This window comes from Mustela putorius, unplaced genomic scaffold (genome assembly GCF_011764305.1).
Source record: "Mustela putorius furo isolate JIRA1106 unplaced genomic scaffold, ASM1176430v1.1 tig00003834_pilon_pilon_pilon, whole genome shotgun sequence".
NCBI classification, from domain to species: domain Eukaryota; kingdom Metazoa; phylum Chordata; class Mammalia; order Carnivora; family Mustelidae; genus Mustela; species Mustela putorius.
In genome coordinates this window covers 127,764,093-127,778,158 of record NW_025421987.1, presented here as the reverse complement: position 1 = coordinate 127,778,158, position 14,066 = coordinate 127,764,093, and the positions used below count along the sequence as shown (strand labels likewise).

General features: G+C 40.4%; 2 protein-coding genes across 10 annotated transcripts in view; one reads left to right on the top strand and one right to left on the bottom strand.

Moving 5' to 3' along the window:
* Positions 1 to 5,581, bottom strand: part of ULK4 (unc-51 like kinase 4) — a 653,086-nt gene extending 647,505 nt beyond the window's left edge. For all 9 annotated transcript variants that reach the window (XM_004754228.3, XM_013057115.2, XM_013057114.2 and 6 more), the window contains exons 1-2: positions 5,477 to 5,581; positions 559 to 753 (exon numbers count right to left, since the gene is read on the bottom strand). In XM_004754228.3, coding sequence (XP_004754285.1) covers positions 559 to 696 — 138 coding nt within the window. In that variant the 5' untranslated portion in view covers positions 697 to 753; positions 5,477 to 5,581. The remainder of the gene's footprint in view (positions 1 to 558; positions 754 to 5,476) is intronic.
* LOC123394338 (serine/arginine repetitive matrix protein 1-like) overlaps positions 5,264 to 14,066 on the top strand; it is a 93,276-nt gene continuing 84,473 nt past the window's right edge. Inside the window, exons 1-3 of the mRNA XM_045088146.1 lie at positions 5,264 to 5,301; positions 5,480 to 5,625; positions 6,263 to 6,441. Of these exons, the coding sequence (XP_044944081.1) occupies positions 5,264 to 5,301; positions 5,480 to 5,625; positions 6,263 to 6,441 (363 nt within the window). The remainder of the gene's footprint in view (positions 5,302 to 5,479; positions 5,626 to 6,262; positions 6,442 to 14,066) is intronic.

Below are 14,066 nucleotides of genomic sequence, written 5' to 3'. Positions count from 1 at the left end.
AAGCCCCACACTGAGCTCCACCCTGGGCATGGAGCCTACTATAAAAAAAAAAAAAAAGTTTACTTAAAAAAAAATGAGTTCTAGGGATGGTGTTGGTTATACAGCATAATGAATGTACTGAATATCACTAGCTATACACTTAAAAATGGTCAAAATGGTACATTTTTGATACGTGTATTTTACCACAATGGGGGGGGGGGGCTAAATTTTGTCCAGGACCCTGGGCTATAAATTTTAAACCCAACTCACTCTTACCCACTGTCCTTCCTTTGGCAATCTTCATAAATCACATACTAAATGTATAAGTAAATATACTAATATAGAGTGTATTTTCCCTGACTCTTCCCAAAAAAATAACAAAGTTGGTAATTACCTAGGTATGTATACTAGTCATTATTCAGGTTTGGTGGCACTAAACAGATAGAAGGTCACCCATCCCGACTGAAAATATGGTATATGCTATAGTGAGTTCAATAGCTTTGGTTTGATGCTATTACCTCTCCTTGATAATAGCTCTGTGTTTTCCCAGGGGGAAGGAAACATATTTGACTTACTTACCCAATTGGTTATTTCAGGCCTTTTGTTCTTATCAGTACAAAGAATAGCTACAAAATTGATTGTTCCCTTCCGACGCCCTTTATAAACAACGGTGTTGCTTCCTCGGCCAATCTCCTCATACAGAATGAAGTTTTCCATCTCTGGGATGACTTCTCACCATTAGATAAAATAACAGCCTAATGGCATCTCTAGTTCCTAAAAGGTAAACAAAAACCTTTATAAATGCAAGCTGGTTACATATTTAATTAGCCTAGGATACTTAATATGTAAACCTAATAATAAACTCAGAAAATTCACCTACAAATGTTAGATACTAGTGTCTCTTTGTAGGGTGAAGAAAAAAATAAGCTAAGGGGAAAACAAAAAAATTCACAAATTCCTTCAACAAGATCTCAACAAAAGTGATGAAAATGACAAAAAGAGGGATGAATGAGATACCAGTCAATGTATCTTGATACTTTTCTTAGGCTCTTGTTACAAAGGCAGGCACATTGTGTCAACATCTGTATAGAATGTGCCAATATATGACCCACCTAAACCTCAAATTGTGAGATACAAATTAGACAATGTATGTTAAAATGCTTTATATGTAATGATATTTACATCTAATCCACAAAGATTCTAAGAGTCAATCCAAATACTATTTGAAGTCAGCTGTTACTAAACTAAAGGGTCCTCTTCTCACATTCAGCTTGCTGCCTCCGTTTGTAAATCAAGTTTTAACTGGAACCAAGCCACACCCATTTACTTGTAGATTGTCTAAGGCTCCTTTTAGGCTACAATTGCAGAACTGTGACAGAATAATGGCCTACACACATTTTAAATACCTCCTATCTAGCCCTTTACAGAAAAAGTTCACTAACTCCTTTTTTAAATTTAAACAAAAAAAAAAAATTTTTTTTTTTTAACCAACCACTTCATCATCTAGGATATAAGCAGTTAAGAGAGTTCATTTTCTTGGCCAATTTGTCCTAATTTGCCTGACTGAACAGGAATTGATATAGTCTTGTTTTATTTTATTTACAATTTTATTTTTTAGAATTTTATTTTTTAGAATTTCTTTATTTAGAATTTCTTTATTTAGAATTTCCTTATTTAGAATTTCCTTATTTAGAATTTCCTTATTTAGAATTTCCTTATTTAGAATTTCCTTATTTAGAATTTCCTTATTTAGAATTTCCTTATTTAGAATTTCCTTATTTAGAATTTCCTTATTTAGAATTTCTTTATTTAGAATTTCTTTATTTAGAATTTCTTTATTTAGAATTAAAGCACATCAGTGGATTCAGCATCTTGAACAATACATTTATAGTATAATCGAAGTATTAACTTGATCCACAAAACCAATTTTAAATTGGTATCTCTTTGAAAGGATTTCATATGGTAGACTACAGAAAAGTTTCCAGAAATTATCCAGTAAGCTGTAAGAAATTCTTTAAAAGCAGCTGTTTATACATTGCATCCAGTAAGTCAGAACCTATAGCAAAACTCTTTGAAAAAGAATGTAAAAGAAAGGGGCGCCTGGGTGGCTCAGTGGGTTAGGCCTCTGCCTTCGGCTAAGGTCATGATCCCAGGACCCTGGGATCTAGCCCCACATCGGGCTCTCTGCTCAGCAGGGAGCCTGCTTCCCTCTCTCTCTCTCTGCATGCCTCTCCATCTACTTGTGATTTCTCTCTGTCAAATAAATAAATAAATAAAATCTTAAAAAAAAAAAAAAGAATGTAAAAGAAGTTAATGAGTATGGCATTTCTTTTTGGGCAGATGAAAATGTTCTGGAATTAGTATTAATGGTTGTACAACTTTGTGAATAATCCCTGAATCAGGGTGCCTAGGTGGCTCAGTAGGTTAAGTATCTGCCTTGGGTGCAGGTCAGGATCTTGGGGTCCTGGGATTAAGCCCCTAGTGCTCCCTACTTAGTGTGGAGTCGGCTTCTCCCTCTCCCTCTGCCCTCCCATCCCCACTCTCTCGTTCTCTCCCCCAATAAATACAATCTTAAAAAAAAAAAAAATCACTGGGGGCACCAAGATGGCTCAGATGGTTGGGCCTTTGCCTTCAGCTCAAATCATGATCCCAGAGTGCTGGGATCGAGCCCCACATTAGGCTCCCTGTTCTGCAGGGTGCCTGCTTCCCCCTCTCCCTCTGCCTGCTTGTGCTCTAACAAATAAATAAAATCTTTTTTTAAAAAAATCACTGAATTGTACATTTTAAAAGGGGTTAACTGTATAGTATCTACGTATCTCAATTTGGTGTTGATATAATTGACATGTACTTTAAGTTTAAAGTGTACAATGTGATTTGATCCATTTATATATAAGAATATGATCACTACCATAACAGTAGTTAATATCTCTACATGTCACATAATTATCATTTTTTTGTGGTAGGAACATGTAAGATCTATTTTTGTAGTGACTTTGAAGTACATAATACTTTATTGTTTAGTATAATCACTATGCTGTATACCAGATCTTCAGAATGTATTCTCTGCTGTAAGCCATACCACAACAGGTATGACCTACATACCTAAGAGCTAGATTTGGCCAACAGGCAGCAGTTTGTCTTATCCTGGCATAGGGAACCAGTAATCTAACAATCTAGGAATAACTAATTTTATGATTCAATTTTCCAAAGAAATTAAAATTTACTGCAAAATGGGAAAAAATCTATAAAGTGTACAGTCTAGTAATTACATTTAGTTATTTGGATTACAAACCTGGTCTCTATGTCAAATCAGAAGAACTCATACTATTGAGAGCAAAATTCTTTAAATTTTAAGTAGAAAAGATGTAGAAGAAATTCAAATTTAAATCAAATGAAAATCCAAAAGTGGCACAGGTAGTATCTATTTATTTTATTTTAACAAGCACTTTTACTAAGTTCTATGCTCCTCTCTTCCTAAAACCCATTCATTAAAAACCAATGCTGATGGGGTGCCTGGGTGACTCAGTGGGTTAAAGCCTCTGCTTTCAGCTCAGGTCACGATCCCGGGGTCTCTGCTTCGGCGGGGAGCCTGCTTCCTCCCCTCTCTCTGTCTGCATCTCTCCTACTTGTGAGCTCTGTCAAATAAGTAAATAAAATCTTAAAAAAAAAAAAAAAAAAAAAAAAAAAAACCACAGTGCTGACTCATGACCCACCAAAATTCAGCCCAGACAAGAGTAATTTTGTGGCAACAGGTCAACATTACAAAGTATGTAATATAACCAAAGTAAGATTTAAATGACAATATGTTAAGATGGAAAAGCCATTTAGCCAGAAAAAAATAACCAGACCTTTAACATTTACTTAAATGTTCGCAAATTGGCTACATTAGGATACAGCAGGATAAGGTGTTAAAGTAAGTTTTTATGTAAGACAAAGAATTCATTCTTTGAAAATAAGGTTTTAAGCCACAAGGGAAAAAAAATGAAATCTTCAAGTTTTGAACTTGCTTCAGGCCAAATTATTTTCTTCAATCTTTTACTGAGTAGTGATATCTGGGCAGACCACATAGCCTGAAATTAATGAAATTCACCAATTACAAAGTCTGGCTTAGGTAAGAGAGGTTTACTATGGGAACATTTCCCCTCCCTGAGGCTCAGTTTCCTTAGAGTAAAATAGGAATTGGATCAGATGATTTTCTAAGTTTTGTTTCAAGTTTGAAATTCCAGGCTTTTAGAGTCTTTTTGGCTCACTCCAAGGCCATTCTCACTTAGACTTCCTAATAAGAGTTTTTAAAAATATGTAACCTCTTAAATTGTAAAATAAAACACAAATACAGAAAACTCCACAAAATAAATGTATAGTTTAATGATTATAAGAGGGACATCCTTGCGATCACCACCCAGGTGAAGAACATCACTTGGCCTGCTACTCCCGAAGTCCCTTCCTGAGCCTATGGCAATCACAACTCTTCATCCTTTCCAAAGGCAATCATTTTCCCGAGTTTCAGTTATCACTTCCTCGCGCTTGTTTTTGTTCTCACCGAGTGTGCATTTCCAGACACCACCATTTAGCCTTCCCAATTTTTCTAAAGGTGTGGCGTGTCTTTTAAGACTCTCAACCTACAAGCTCACCAAGGTATTACCAGAGAAGCCAGAAATCAGAACGAATCACACATAGGACCAAGTGAGGCATTTAAGATTCAGTGGCTGGGCTTACAGGCAACAACTCTGAAACTAACCAGGTGCTAGAGGCACGCAGATGAAGACCGGAACCCTCCCTTAACTCTACCTTCAGGCCATTAACTCCTCAACTAGCCGTTTGCCCCCGCCCAAACCTATTGAATCAGAAACTGTGGAAGCAAAGCCCAACCACCTGTGGTTTCACTCACCCCCCGGAAGCACGCTCAACTTCCCTAACCACAGACGAAAACAACCTTTTTGGAGGGCGTAAAAGGTGGCAGGCGCTATGCCCAAGCGTTGAACAGGTGCGCCTCCTTGACAGGCTTAATTAACTACAGGCTCTAAGCTTAGCCTGATCTCGAAAGCGCGGGTGCTCAATCACTATGTAAACACCCCTCACTCCAAGAAGCTCACTGCCAGCGAACTGGTTCACTCTCTTTCTCTCCACGTCCACCGACATCTGGAAGCACGGCCGGCTTAGAATTCGGGAAGCGCCGCCAAGGTTTAAGGGGAAAAACTCCGCATCTGGGACGTCCGTAAAGCTCATCTCCCGAACCCTACAGCCCCGAATCCCCCTTGCACCTAAGTCCTCGAGAAGGTGTCCCATGTACCCGGAACCAAAGCCTCGAGAAAACTGTTTCAGGTTTTTAGTTTAACTCGGTAACAAGGCAGAGTCCGAAGAAAGAAGACACCGGAGACACAGGGTTCACGGAGAAAGGGTAGGTGAATGGCGCCCCTCCAGGCCTGTAGTGTACCCCGCACCCTCAGCAAGACACAAACCCAAATTCGTAAACTCTAAAACTGCCACTGCTTCTCACCAGAACGATCGATGAGGAAAAGCCGCCGACGCAATGGAAGGCTCCCGCCAAGGCCCGCTTCTGGGGTTCTAATCCTTCAAGGCAAGTCCACTGGGCAAGGCCCGGGGTGAAGCAAGAGAGCAAAGTGGAACACGCAAGCGCAGTTTTAGGTAATGCGTGTCTTACACCCCTCTGCGTTTGGATTCGCCCATCCCGTCTCCAGGGCAGCGCGCAGAACGCCGGAAGCAGCGCAGGGCGCTAACTGGCTGAGCAATTTGAGTTCCTATTGGCTAGGGCCCGGAAGTGGGGAGGCCGTGGCGAAGCGTCAGTCCAACCTAACTGCGTGCGGTGGTTGGGATTTGGGGCGGAAAGGAGACCTGCTTGGACTATAGATTCACGTTTGGAGGCTATGAAAGGTTGGGACCTTGTTATTTCTTCTTGCCCCACACTGTCCTCCTCTATCTTCTTCCATTCTGACACTTGCCGGAGCTCAGGGACGAAGCGACGCAGTCTGGGTAACAAATGTCTCAGAAAGAAGCGATTGTCTCTGGTCCCTCTCCCTTTAGAAGAAAATAGAAGACCAAAGAGAAAACCTTTCTTCTTGCACCTGAGAAAACAGACCGTATCCTCCATCTCGAGTTGATTGCATATGGCTTTTAAAATTCCACGTCCTCAAATTCCAGCCACGAGACACGTGAACACAAGCCCCCCTCTTCCCTCCGTCAAGTTAGGCCAGTGGTTCTCAAACTTTGGCATCAGAATCGCCTGGAACGCTTGTTGAAACACGTTTCTGGGCCCCATACACAGAACACCTGATTCTGTGCCTCTGGATGAGGTCCAAAATGTTGCAGTTCTATCAAGTTTTACCAGATGACGTGGATGTTGCTGTCTTACAGGAGCCACACTTTGCAAAACTGGATGTGGAGGAGCTGTTCAGCTCTTTGATCTCAGGTGAATCGCCGCTCTTCTTTGACTTAAAACCCTTCGTACTCTCTCAGGAATCTTTCTCAGCGCTTCTGCTTTCAAGATAGAACTTGGAAGTACTTTCTAAACGACAAGAGCTAAAGGCTGAAAGCAGTGGAGAATGAAGAATGCCTTCTGAACCCTGAGGCTTTTTCTACCCACAATGATGGCAGCAGCTAGTGTTCTAATCTTTGGTGAAAAAAACTGGCAAAGTTGGGGAAAGAGATTTGCCAAATACCTGGCAGAAGAGAAGGTCTCCCAATAAAAGAGCTATGTTAATGCTTTATTTCTTCCAAACCAAGTTCGCTAATCAATAACCCCCAAAATGTGCGATAGACACTGAATGAGCCTTTTAATGCCTTAGTCTTGCATGTGTATATGTAGCCGCAAATATCAAGATACATGAGGAAAGACCCTAATATGAAAGAGATTAAAATAAGCAAACCAATAAAACAAAAACATGGCAGAAACCAGGCTAAAACTTCCAAGTTATTAATATCATTATAGATGTGAAATATATAGCATCTGTAGTTTGCATTCTCTTTTGTTTTTCTTTAATGCAAGAGATTTAAGAGTTGGGCCTTTGTTTGCTTTGTTACTAGATGAATTTTGCTCTTCTTGTTGGCCTGCATATATTTGGTTTGGGGAAGCGACTGAAATTTCCTTTGTGGTCTAATAAATTACTAATATTTTTAAATGTTCCACAGGAGTTTGGAAAGAATATCTGTTTCTTATTTGTTGTGTTTAGAATTTCATATGCATATTTTCAAGGTTATTAACTGACATGTTCTAATCTTTCAAACCTCTTTAAGTTTCTTTATCCTGATTGCTCTGCCACTTACTGAGAAAGGTGTTTTGAAGTTACTCATTATGATTGGGGATTTGGCAATTACTTGTTTTGGGGTTTAGTTCAAGGACAGTGAGCTTAAAAAATAACAACAAAATTATCCCAGTGGAAATAAATAGAAGTAAAACACTATTAAAGATTTAAAAAAAGAAATAAAGGGGCGCCTGGGTGGCTCCTTTAGGAGGGTAGACGATTAAACGGTTAGAAGGTTAAACAACTGCCTTCACTCAGGTCATGATCCCGGAGTACCAGGATCGATTGCCGCATCGGATTCCCAGCTCCACGGGGAGTCTGCTTCTCTTCTCTCATGCTCTCTTTCACTGTATCTCTCTCTCAAATAGATAGATAAATAAAATCTTTCTCTTTAGGATTTTATTTATTTATTTGACAGAGAGAAAGATCACAAATAGGCAGAGAGACAGGCAGAGAGAGAGGGGGAAGCAGGCTCACCTTTGAGCAGAGAACCAGATGTGGGGCTCAATCCCAGGATCCTGAGACCATGACCTGAGCTGAAGGCAGAGGCTTAACCCACTGAGCCACCCAGGTGTCCCAATGAAGCTTTTTTAAGAAACAGGAATGAATGAAACAGAAGGGGTGGAAATCCAACCAGGATATAAACGTAGAGGGCAGAAGATGGTTTTCATGGTTCTCTTTTGGGTTGTAATTTCCTCCAGAGAACTAGACACAGAACCTGAATCTTGTCCCCTGTGGTATCCAGCTCTCCTTGTGATGTGCTCCATGCTCAGATTACCAGCTCAGGGGATGGACTGTCTGGGAGACACAAGCTCAAGTCTGAGAACCTCAAGACCAAAGTACCCCATTACTTGGTAGTACTTTGAAGGCTTGGGAGAAAGCATGATCATTCCGCTAGCACCGGCTTACTAGTGTAAATACTGAAAGAGCCAGGTGCCACCTTCCTCTTCAATGGGAGATTTTCAACCCTATAACACCCATAGTCTTTAAAATTTCTGGCCTCCTGAGATATCTTTTCCCTTTAATAACAAGAATTAATCACTCTAACATCTGTTACACATGCTCTGAAAACTCCAGTTTAGACTAGATTCCCAGAGAAATTATATTTTTTGGACACTTATTGCAACAAATACCTTGATGATTGCTTCCTTCTCCCCATCTTATCTCCAGGACATCCTAGTCACCTCTGACCCTGCTCCCCCTCATGTATCTGATGGTGCTTTTTTCTTCTTCCTTCCACAAAGCCCATGTTACTTTGCAAGACATTTTACCGATGGTGTGGTAAGAACAGAGGTTACAACACAGAAAGGACTTAAGAGTGAGTGTTAGACATAGTCATGAAAAGGGTGTTAGAAAGCAGGCACTTGCACACTGCTCGTGGGAGAGCAATTTGGCAATTTTATCAAAATAACAGATGCACATCCCCAATGGTCCAGCGGCTCTTCTAAAAATTGATCTAAATCATATATATGTGTGTATTTATACACACACATATACTTACATTTGAAAAATAATGTATGCAAAAAGTATTCAATGCAGCCTCATCTATTTTTTAAAAACTGATAACAATTCAAATGTCTATCAGAAAGATAATGATTAAATTAGAGATGAATTTGCTCTTTGTGTATTGATATGAAAATATCTCCAAAACTAGTTATTAAGGGGGAAAAGCAAGATGCATAACACTGAGCCTAATATACTCCCATTTATAAACCAAAAAAAAGGAGCAAAAGTACATGCAGATATTTGTTCATATATGCGGAGAATAGTTCCAACACCTCCTAAGGGAAGGACAAGAAGCCAGTGACTGCTGACTATTGAAAGGGGGACCTGGGTGGTTGCAGGACCAGCTAGAAGAGACACAATTTGTATGGTTCAAATTTGAAACCACATAACAAGGACTACCTATTCTACCCCTGCATCACATAATGTAAATGAATATATGTTTTTAAATGATATATAACATATGGATATGTTTTATGTATACATTTATCCACAAATAGACAAAATGGAGTATGGTTCGTTGCCATACATTTATCCACAAATAGACAAAATGGAGTGTGGTTCATTGCCATTCTGCAAGCCTCCCAGCTACGTACCACCCTCCTCTCTTAGTCTTACCCCAGAGCCCCTTTTTTCCTTCTCTCCTCTTCTACTCAGTTCAGGACTGACGTCCCTCTTTCTTTGTCCTCAGGGGAATATTGTCTCAGTCCCATCATCCTATCTGATGGAGCACCTGAGCTCCTTACCCATTCCTTATCTCCTTCGGACAGAACTGATCTAATCTTTCATCAGCAGGAAGGTTGTTACAGAGTTTCCCTAAACAGATGTTGACTGCTCCTGATTGCTACCTTTAGGTATCCAAAGAGTCTGTAGATTATTTGAACTCTGAGTTTTCTCTGAACAAATCTCAAGCCAAATTATTAAGCCAGCCTCTCTAAGAGTCTCTGAAAGGGGAAGGGCTGGTTCCCTTTCCTTTTTCCTGGTAACACTGAAAGAAAAGTTCTTATCCATCCATCTCTGCGAGCAGCTCTGATTTTTGGCCTGAGCATAAATTCACATGTGATAGGGTAGTGTCACAGGTTTAACATTTCGTTTGTGATTTGTAGAAAATTATTTGTAAGCTTAGAAAGGCATTTCCCACACACACAAAAAAAGGCATTTCCCATGTGGAGATTAGCCATTCAAATATTTTCTGCATTTATTGTTTCAGCTTTTACATTGGATTATTTAGTCCAACTGGAATTTGTCTTGGGGAACATAGGGGAAGTAGTTCCTAACTTTATTTCACCTCAGAATAATTAACCAGTTATCCCAGCACTAACATCCTCCCTTTCCTCAGGCACTTGTGATGCCTTCTTCATTGTAGACCATTTTTTTTAAATATACACTTGAAGCTCTGTTTCTAGCTTGTTTATTTTGATTGGATGAGATCTGTATTTGTGGAGTAGTTGAAGATGATTCTGAATAATTTATGTTTTAAAATTTTATAACATGGAAGAAAGACAAATTACGTGCAGAGAACAAAGGGGCAGGGTAACAGTGAGAACATAGGGAGGGGGATGGTTAAGAAAAGGTAGGGCACATGTGTGATGGGGAGCCATTTAGAGTTGAAGCCCTGAGCTACGCTAATAGCTGAACTGTGGCTGCAGAACATCAAATTATAAGAGAAAAGTTCTGGCATGGTGACCCTCTGGAGTTCACAGCTGTTTAGGAACAGGATCAGAGGAATCATATGTATTAACCACGCATTCATTCAACAAATATATACTTAGAGCCTCCTATGTATCAGGTAAGACATTCACTCCTGAGTCTAAAGCAGTGAACAAAAAGATAGCTTTCTGTCTCACAGAGTCTATTGGAACTGGAGAGAGAAATGGTGCCCCTGGACAAGAATACATTGTCAGGGGGGGTTATACATCTTGCTTTTTCTCTTAAGATAGCCATTGTGGATGACTGTCCATTTTTGGCAGTGCAAAACATGAATCTCCTTCTTATAATTGAGTTATTGCTCACTGTCTTGGGTAGCGTTGCCTAGAAATCAAACCTGAGAATGGGATTCTTGTGCATGTGATTTAGTGGGAAGCGTTCCTAGAAAAGGGGGAGTGAGGAAAATAGGACAGGACATAGAAGCAGCTAAGCAGGAATGTGGTCTACCTGGAGACAAGCTTTGGCCTGAACCCACTGGTAGCCCCAAACCATAAATTGCAACCCAGAATTGGTTCCACCTTGAAGCTGAGGTGCCGTTTTCAAATGCTGGTAGCAGTCAAATATTGTGGAAGTCTACTTCCACAAGATTGAGCTGCCTAATTTACAAGGTTGTGATGGTTACTCTTACATAGAGTAAATTTCAACAAAAGGAAGTAATTGGAGGATGAGTATACCAGCCAGGTAGAGAAAACCTTGGTGAGATCTCAGAAACACGACCTACATTCACCAAGGGAGACTTACACTTGCCTTAACCATAAATCTAACTTGAGTACTAGAGGAACCCCACCTCTAGTCCTATGGGTCTCTTTGTCCTAAGGTTAGCAAAAGCCATAAAAGCCTAGACTAAGCCATAACTCTAAATCTATTTTTTCAACCCTAGACCTACGTTAGCCCTAAATCTAATCCTAGCCCCAATTGTAACCCTGACTTCACCCATATCCCAAACATAATTCTATCACTAGGTTAACCTAAGCCCCAGCCCTTTCTCCAAGCTGAGCTCTGATCCTAAACCCTAACCTTAACCGCAGTTACAGCTCTGATCCCATGTCCTAGTCCTATGATTCTCTTTATTCTTTCTTGGTTTTTTTAAAGCCCAGTTCCCCAGTCTTTCCAATATTTCTGTGAACTTCTCTGTATCTTATCAATATATTCGTATTTATTTTATTTAATCAGAGTCCATTTCTGTTGCTTTCTGTTAAGAGCCCTAATATGGGAAATGATCCCAAGAGTAGATGCAGACTAAAGAAAAACCCTAAAATTTCAGAGTAAATGTGGGGTAGATATCAGGTCTGCCTGGGGACCAACATGATGAGATCTAGCTCATTTTAAGGGTGGGAATTTGGCAACCCGTAGAAGAAAGAGGGAAAATGAGGATTGAAATTATTATCTGTAGTAACCTGGGATGGATACTCAATTGAAAAAAGGCTTGAGAGTAAGAAACCATTGCTGCAGGATTCACACACACACACACACACACACACACACACACCACAAATTGTTTAAGACCTGTGGCTTGAGATAGCGTCTACTAATGGGGCTGGACAGTGTTAAGTTCCTAAATTCTTAGTTTGAAGCATGGAATAAAACCTCAGGAACCTGTATGACTATGATTAAAGAATCTCTTATTTCAAAGCTACATGACTTAAATTGGAAAAAAAACTGTGGATTGCAAATTATATCAGCCGAATTTATAGCCTATTTTCTTAGTTGATCGAAACTGGTCTCACCGGTGACCTAGTGTGTTTTAATGCCAAAAGCCCCAAGTTATAAAATATAAATCAAAAGTTCTCAAACTTTCTGGTGTTGGGATGTCTTTCCACTCTCAAAAATTATTCAACACCCTGGGTGCCTGGGTGGCTCAGTGGGTTAAGCCTCTGCCTTTGGCTCAGGTCATGATCTCAGGGTCCTGGAATCGAGTCCCACATCAGGCTCTCTGCTCAGCGGGGAGCCTGCTTTCTCCTCTATGCCTGCCTCTGCCTCTCTGCATACTTGTAATCTCTCTCTCTCTGTTTCAAATAAATAAAATTTTTTTAAATGTTAAAAAAAAAAAAAAGACCCTGGGACACCTGGGTGGCTCAGTCAGTTGAGTGTCTGACCCTTGACGTCAGCTTGGGTTGTGATCTCAGGATCCTCAGGGCTCTCCTTGGAGGGACTCTGTACTCAACAGGGAGTCCGCTTGGGAGATTCTCTCTTTCTCTCTCTCTCTCCCTCTCCCTCTGCTCCTCCCCCTGCTTGTAGTCTCTTGCTCTCAAATAAATAAATAAATATTTTTAAAAAATTATTGAAGGGGCACCTGGGTGGCTCAGTGGATTAAAGCCTCTGCCTTCAGCTCAGGTCATGATCTCAGGGTCCTGGGATTGAGCCCCGCATCAGGGTCTCCGCTCAGCAGGAAGCCTACTTCCCCCTCTCTCTCTGCCTGCCTCTCTGCCTATGGGTGATCTCCCTCTTTCTGTCAAATAAATAAATAAAATCTTTTTTAAAAAATTATTGAAGAACCCAGATTTTGTGTGCATAGCTATTGATATTAATCATGTCAACAATTCAAACTCAGAAATTTAAGAAAAGTATTCATGTAATAGTATTTAACTAAAGCATAAATCCCTTACCTTTTCACAATAACATATTTTGATAAACATAACTATTTTCCAAAGAAAAAATTTAGTGAGGAAGATAGCATTGTTTTGTAAATCTCTTTAGGGTCTAGCTTAAATGAAGAGAGCTGGATTCTCACTCGTGCCTCTGCACTCAGTCTGCAGAGAGGTCATGTCACAGAGCCTCTGGAAAACTTCACAGTCTACTCATGAGAAAATGAGAGTGGAAAAGGCAGGTGGCCCGTGTTTTACTGTGAAAATAGGTCTGAGCTTGTACATACCCTAAAAGGAGCTCAGAGACCCCCGGGGGTCCCTGCACCGTACTTTGAGAGCCATTGATAAAGAGAAAGGGCTCCAAAGACTTTAAGAGGGGACCTAATCATCCCTTTGTATGTGTCCCAATAGAAACCAGAAGACCCTTACTTCACTAAATCCTTGAGAAATATATTGGGAGAGAAGTATAAACATTTTTTAAGATTTTTTTTATTTATTTGATAGAGAGAATACAAGCAGGGGGAGTGGGAGAGGGAGAAGCAGGCTTCCTTCCTTCCTTCCTTCACAGGAAGCCTTCGTTCATTTCCTTCCTTCCTTCCTTCGCAGGAAGCCTGACAGTGGCTGGATCCCATCATGACCCAAGCCAAAGCCAGAGGCTTAACGACTGAGCCACCCAGGCACCCCTAAACATGTTTTAAAAGCACTTGAGTGGCTTTTCTCCATAGACTGTAGAGTGGGCAATGTTTGTTTCTATGGGAATGGCGGGACCCTAGGAAGGTCTGATCACGCAGCTCTTGACTGCAAAGAGTCAAGATGGTCATGGTTATCATGAGAGCCAGCAGGGATGGTGAGACTAAAGAGAATGTGCTCACCTCAGGGATATTTAAGTGGGGCTACTTAATGGTGTAATCTGTACTACTAACATAGATAACTGTGTACTAAGTACTATTTGATCTGTATGACCCTCCCTCCCCGCCACAAAAATGTTTAAGTCTAAAAAACAGAGGTGTGATTTGAAACACCATGATGGAAA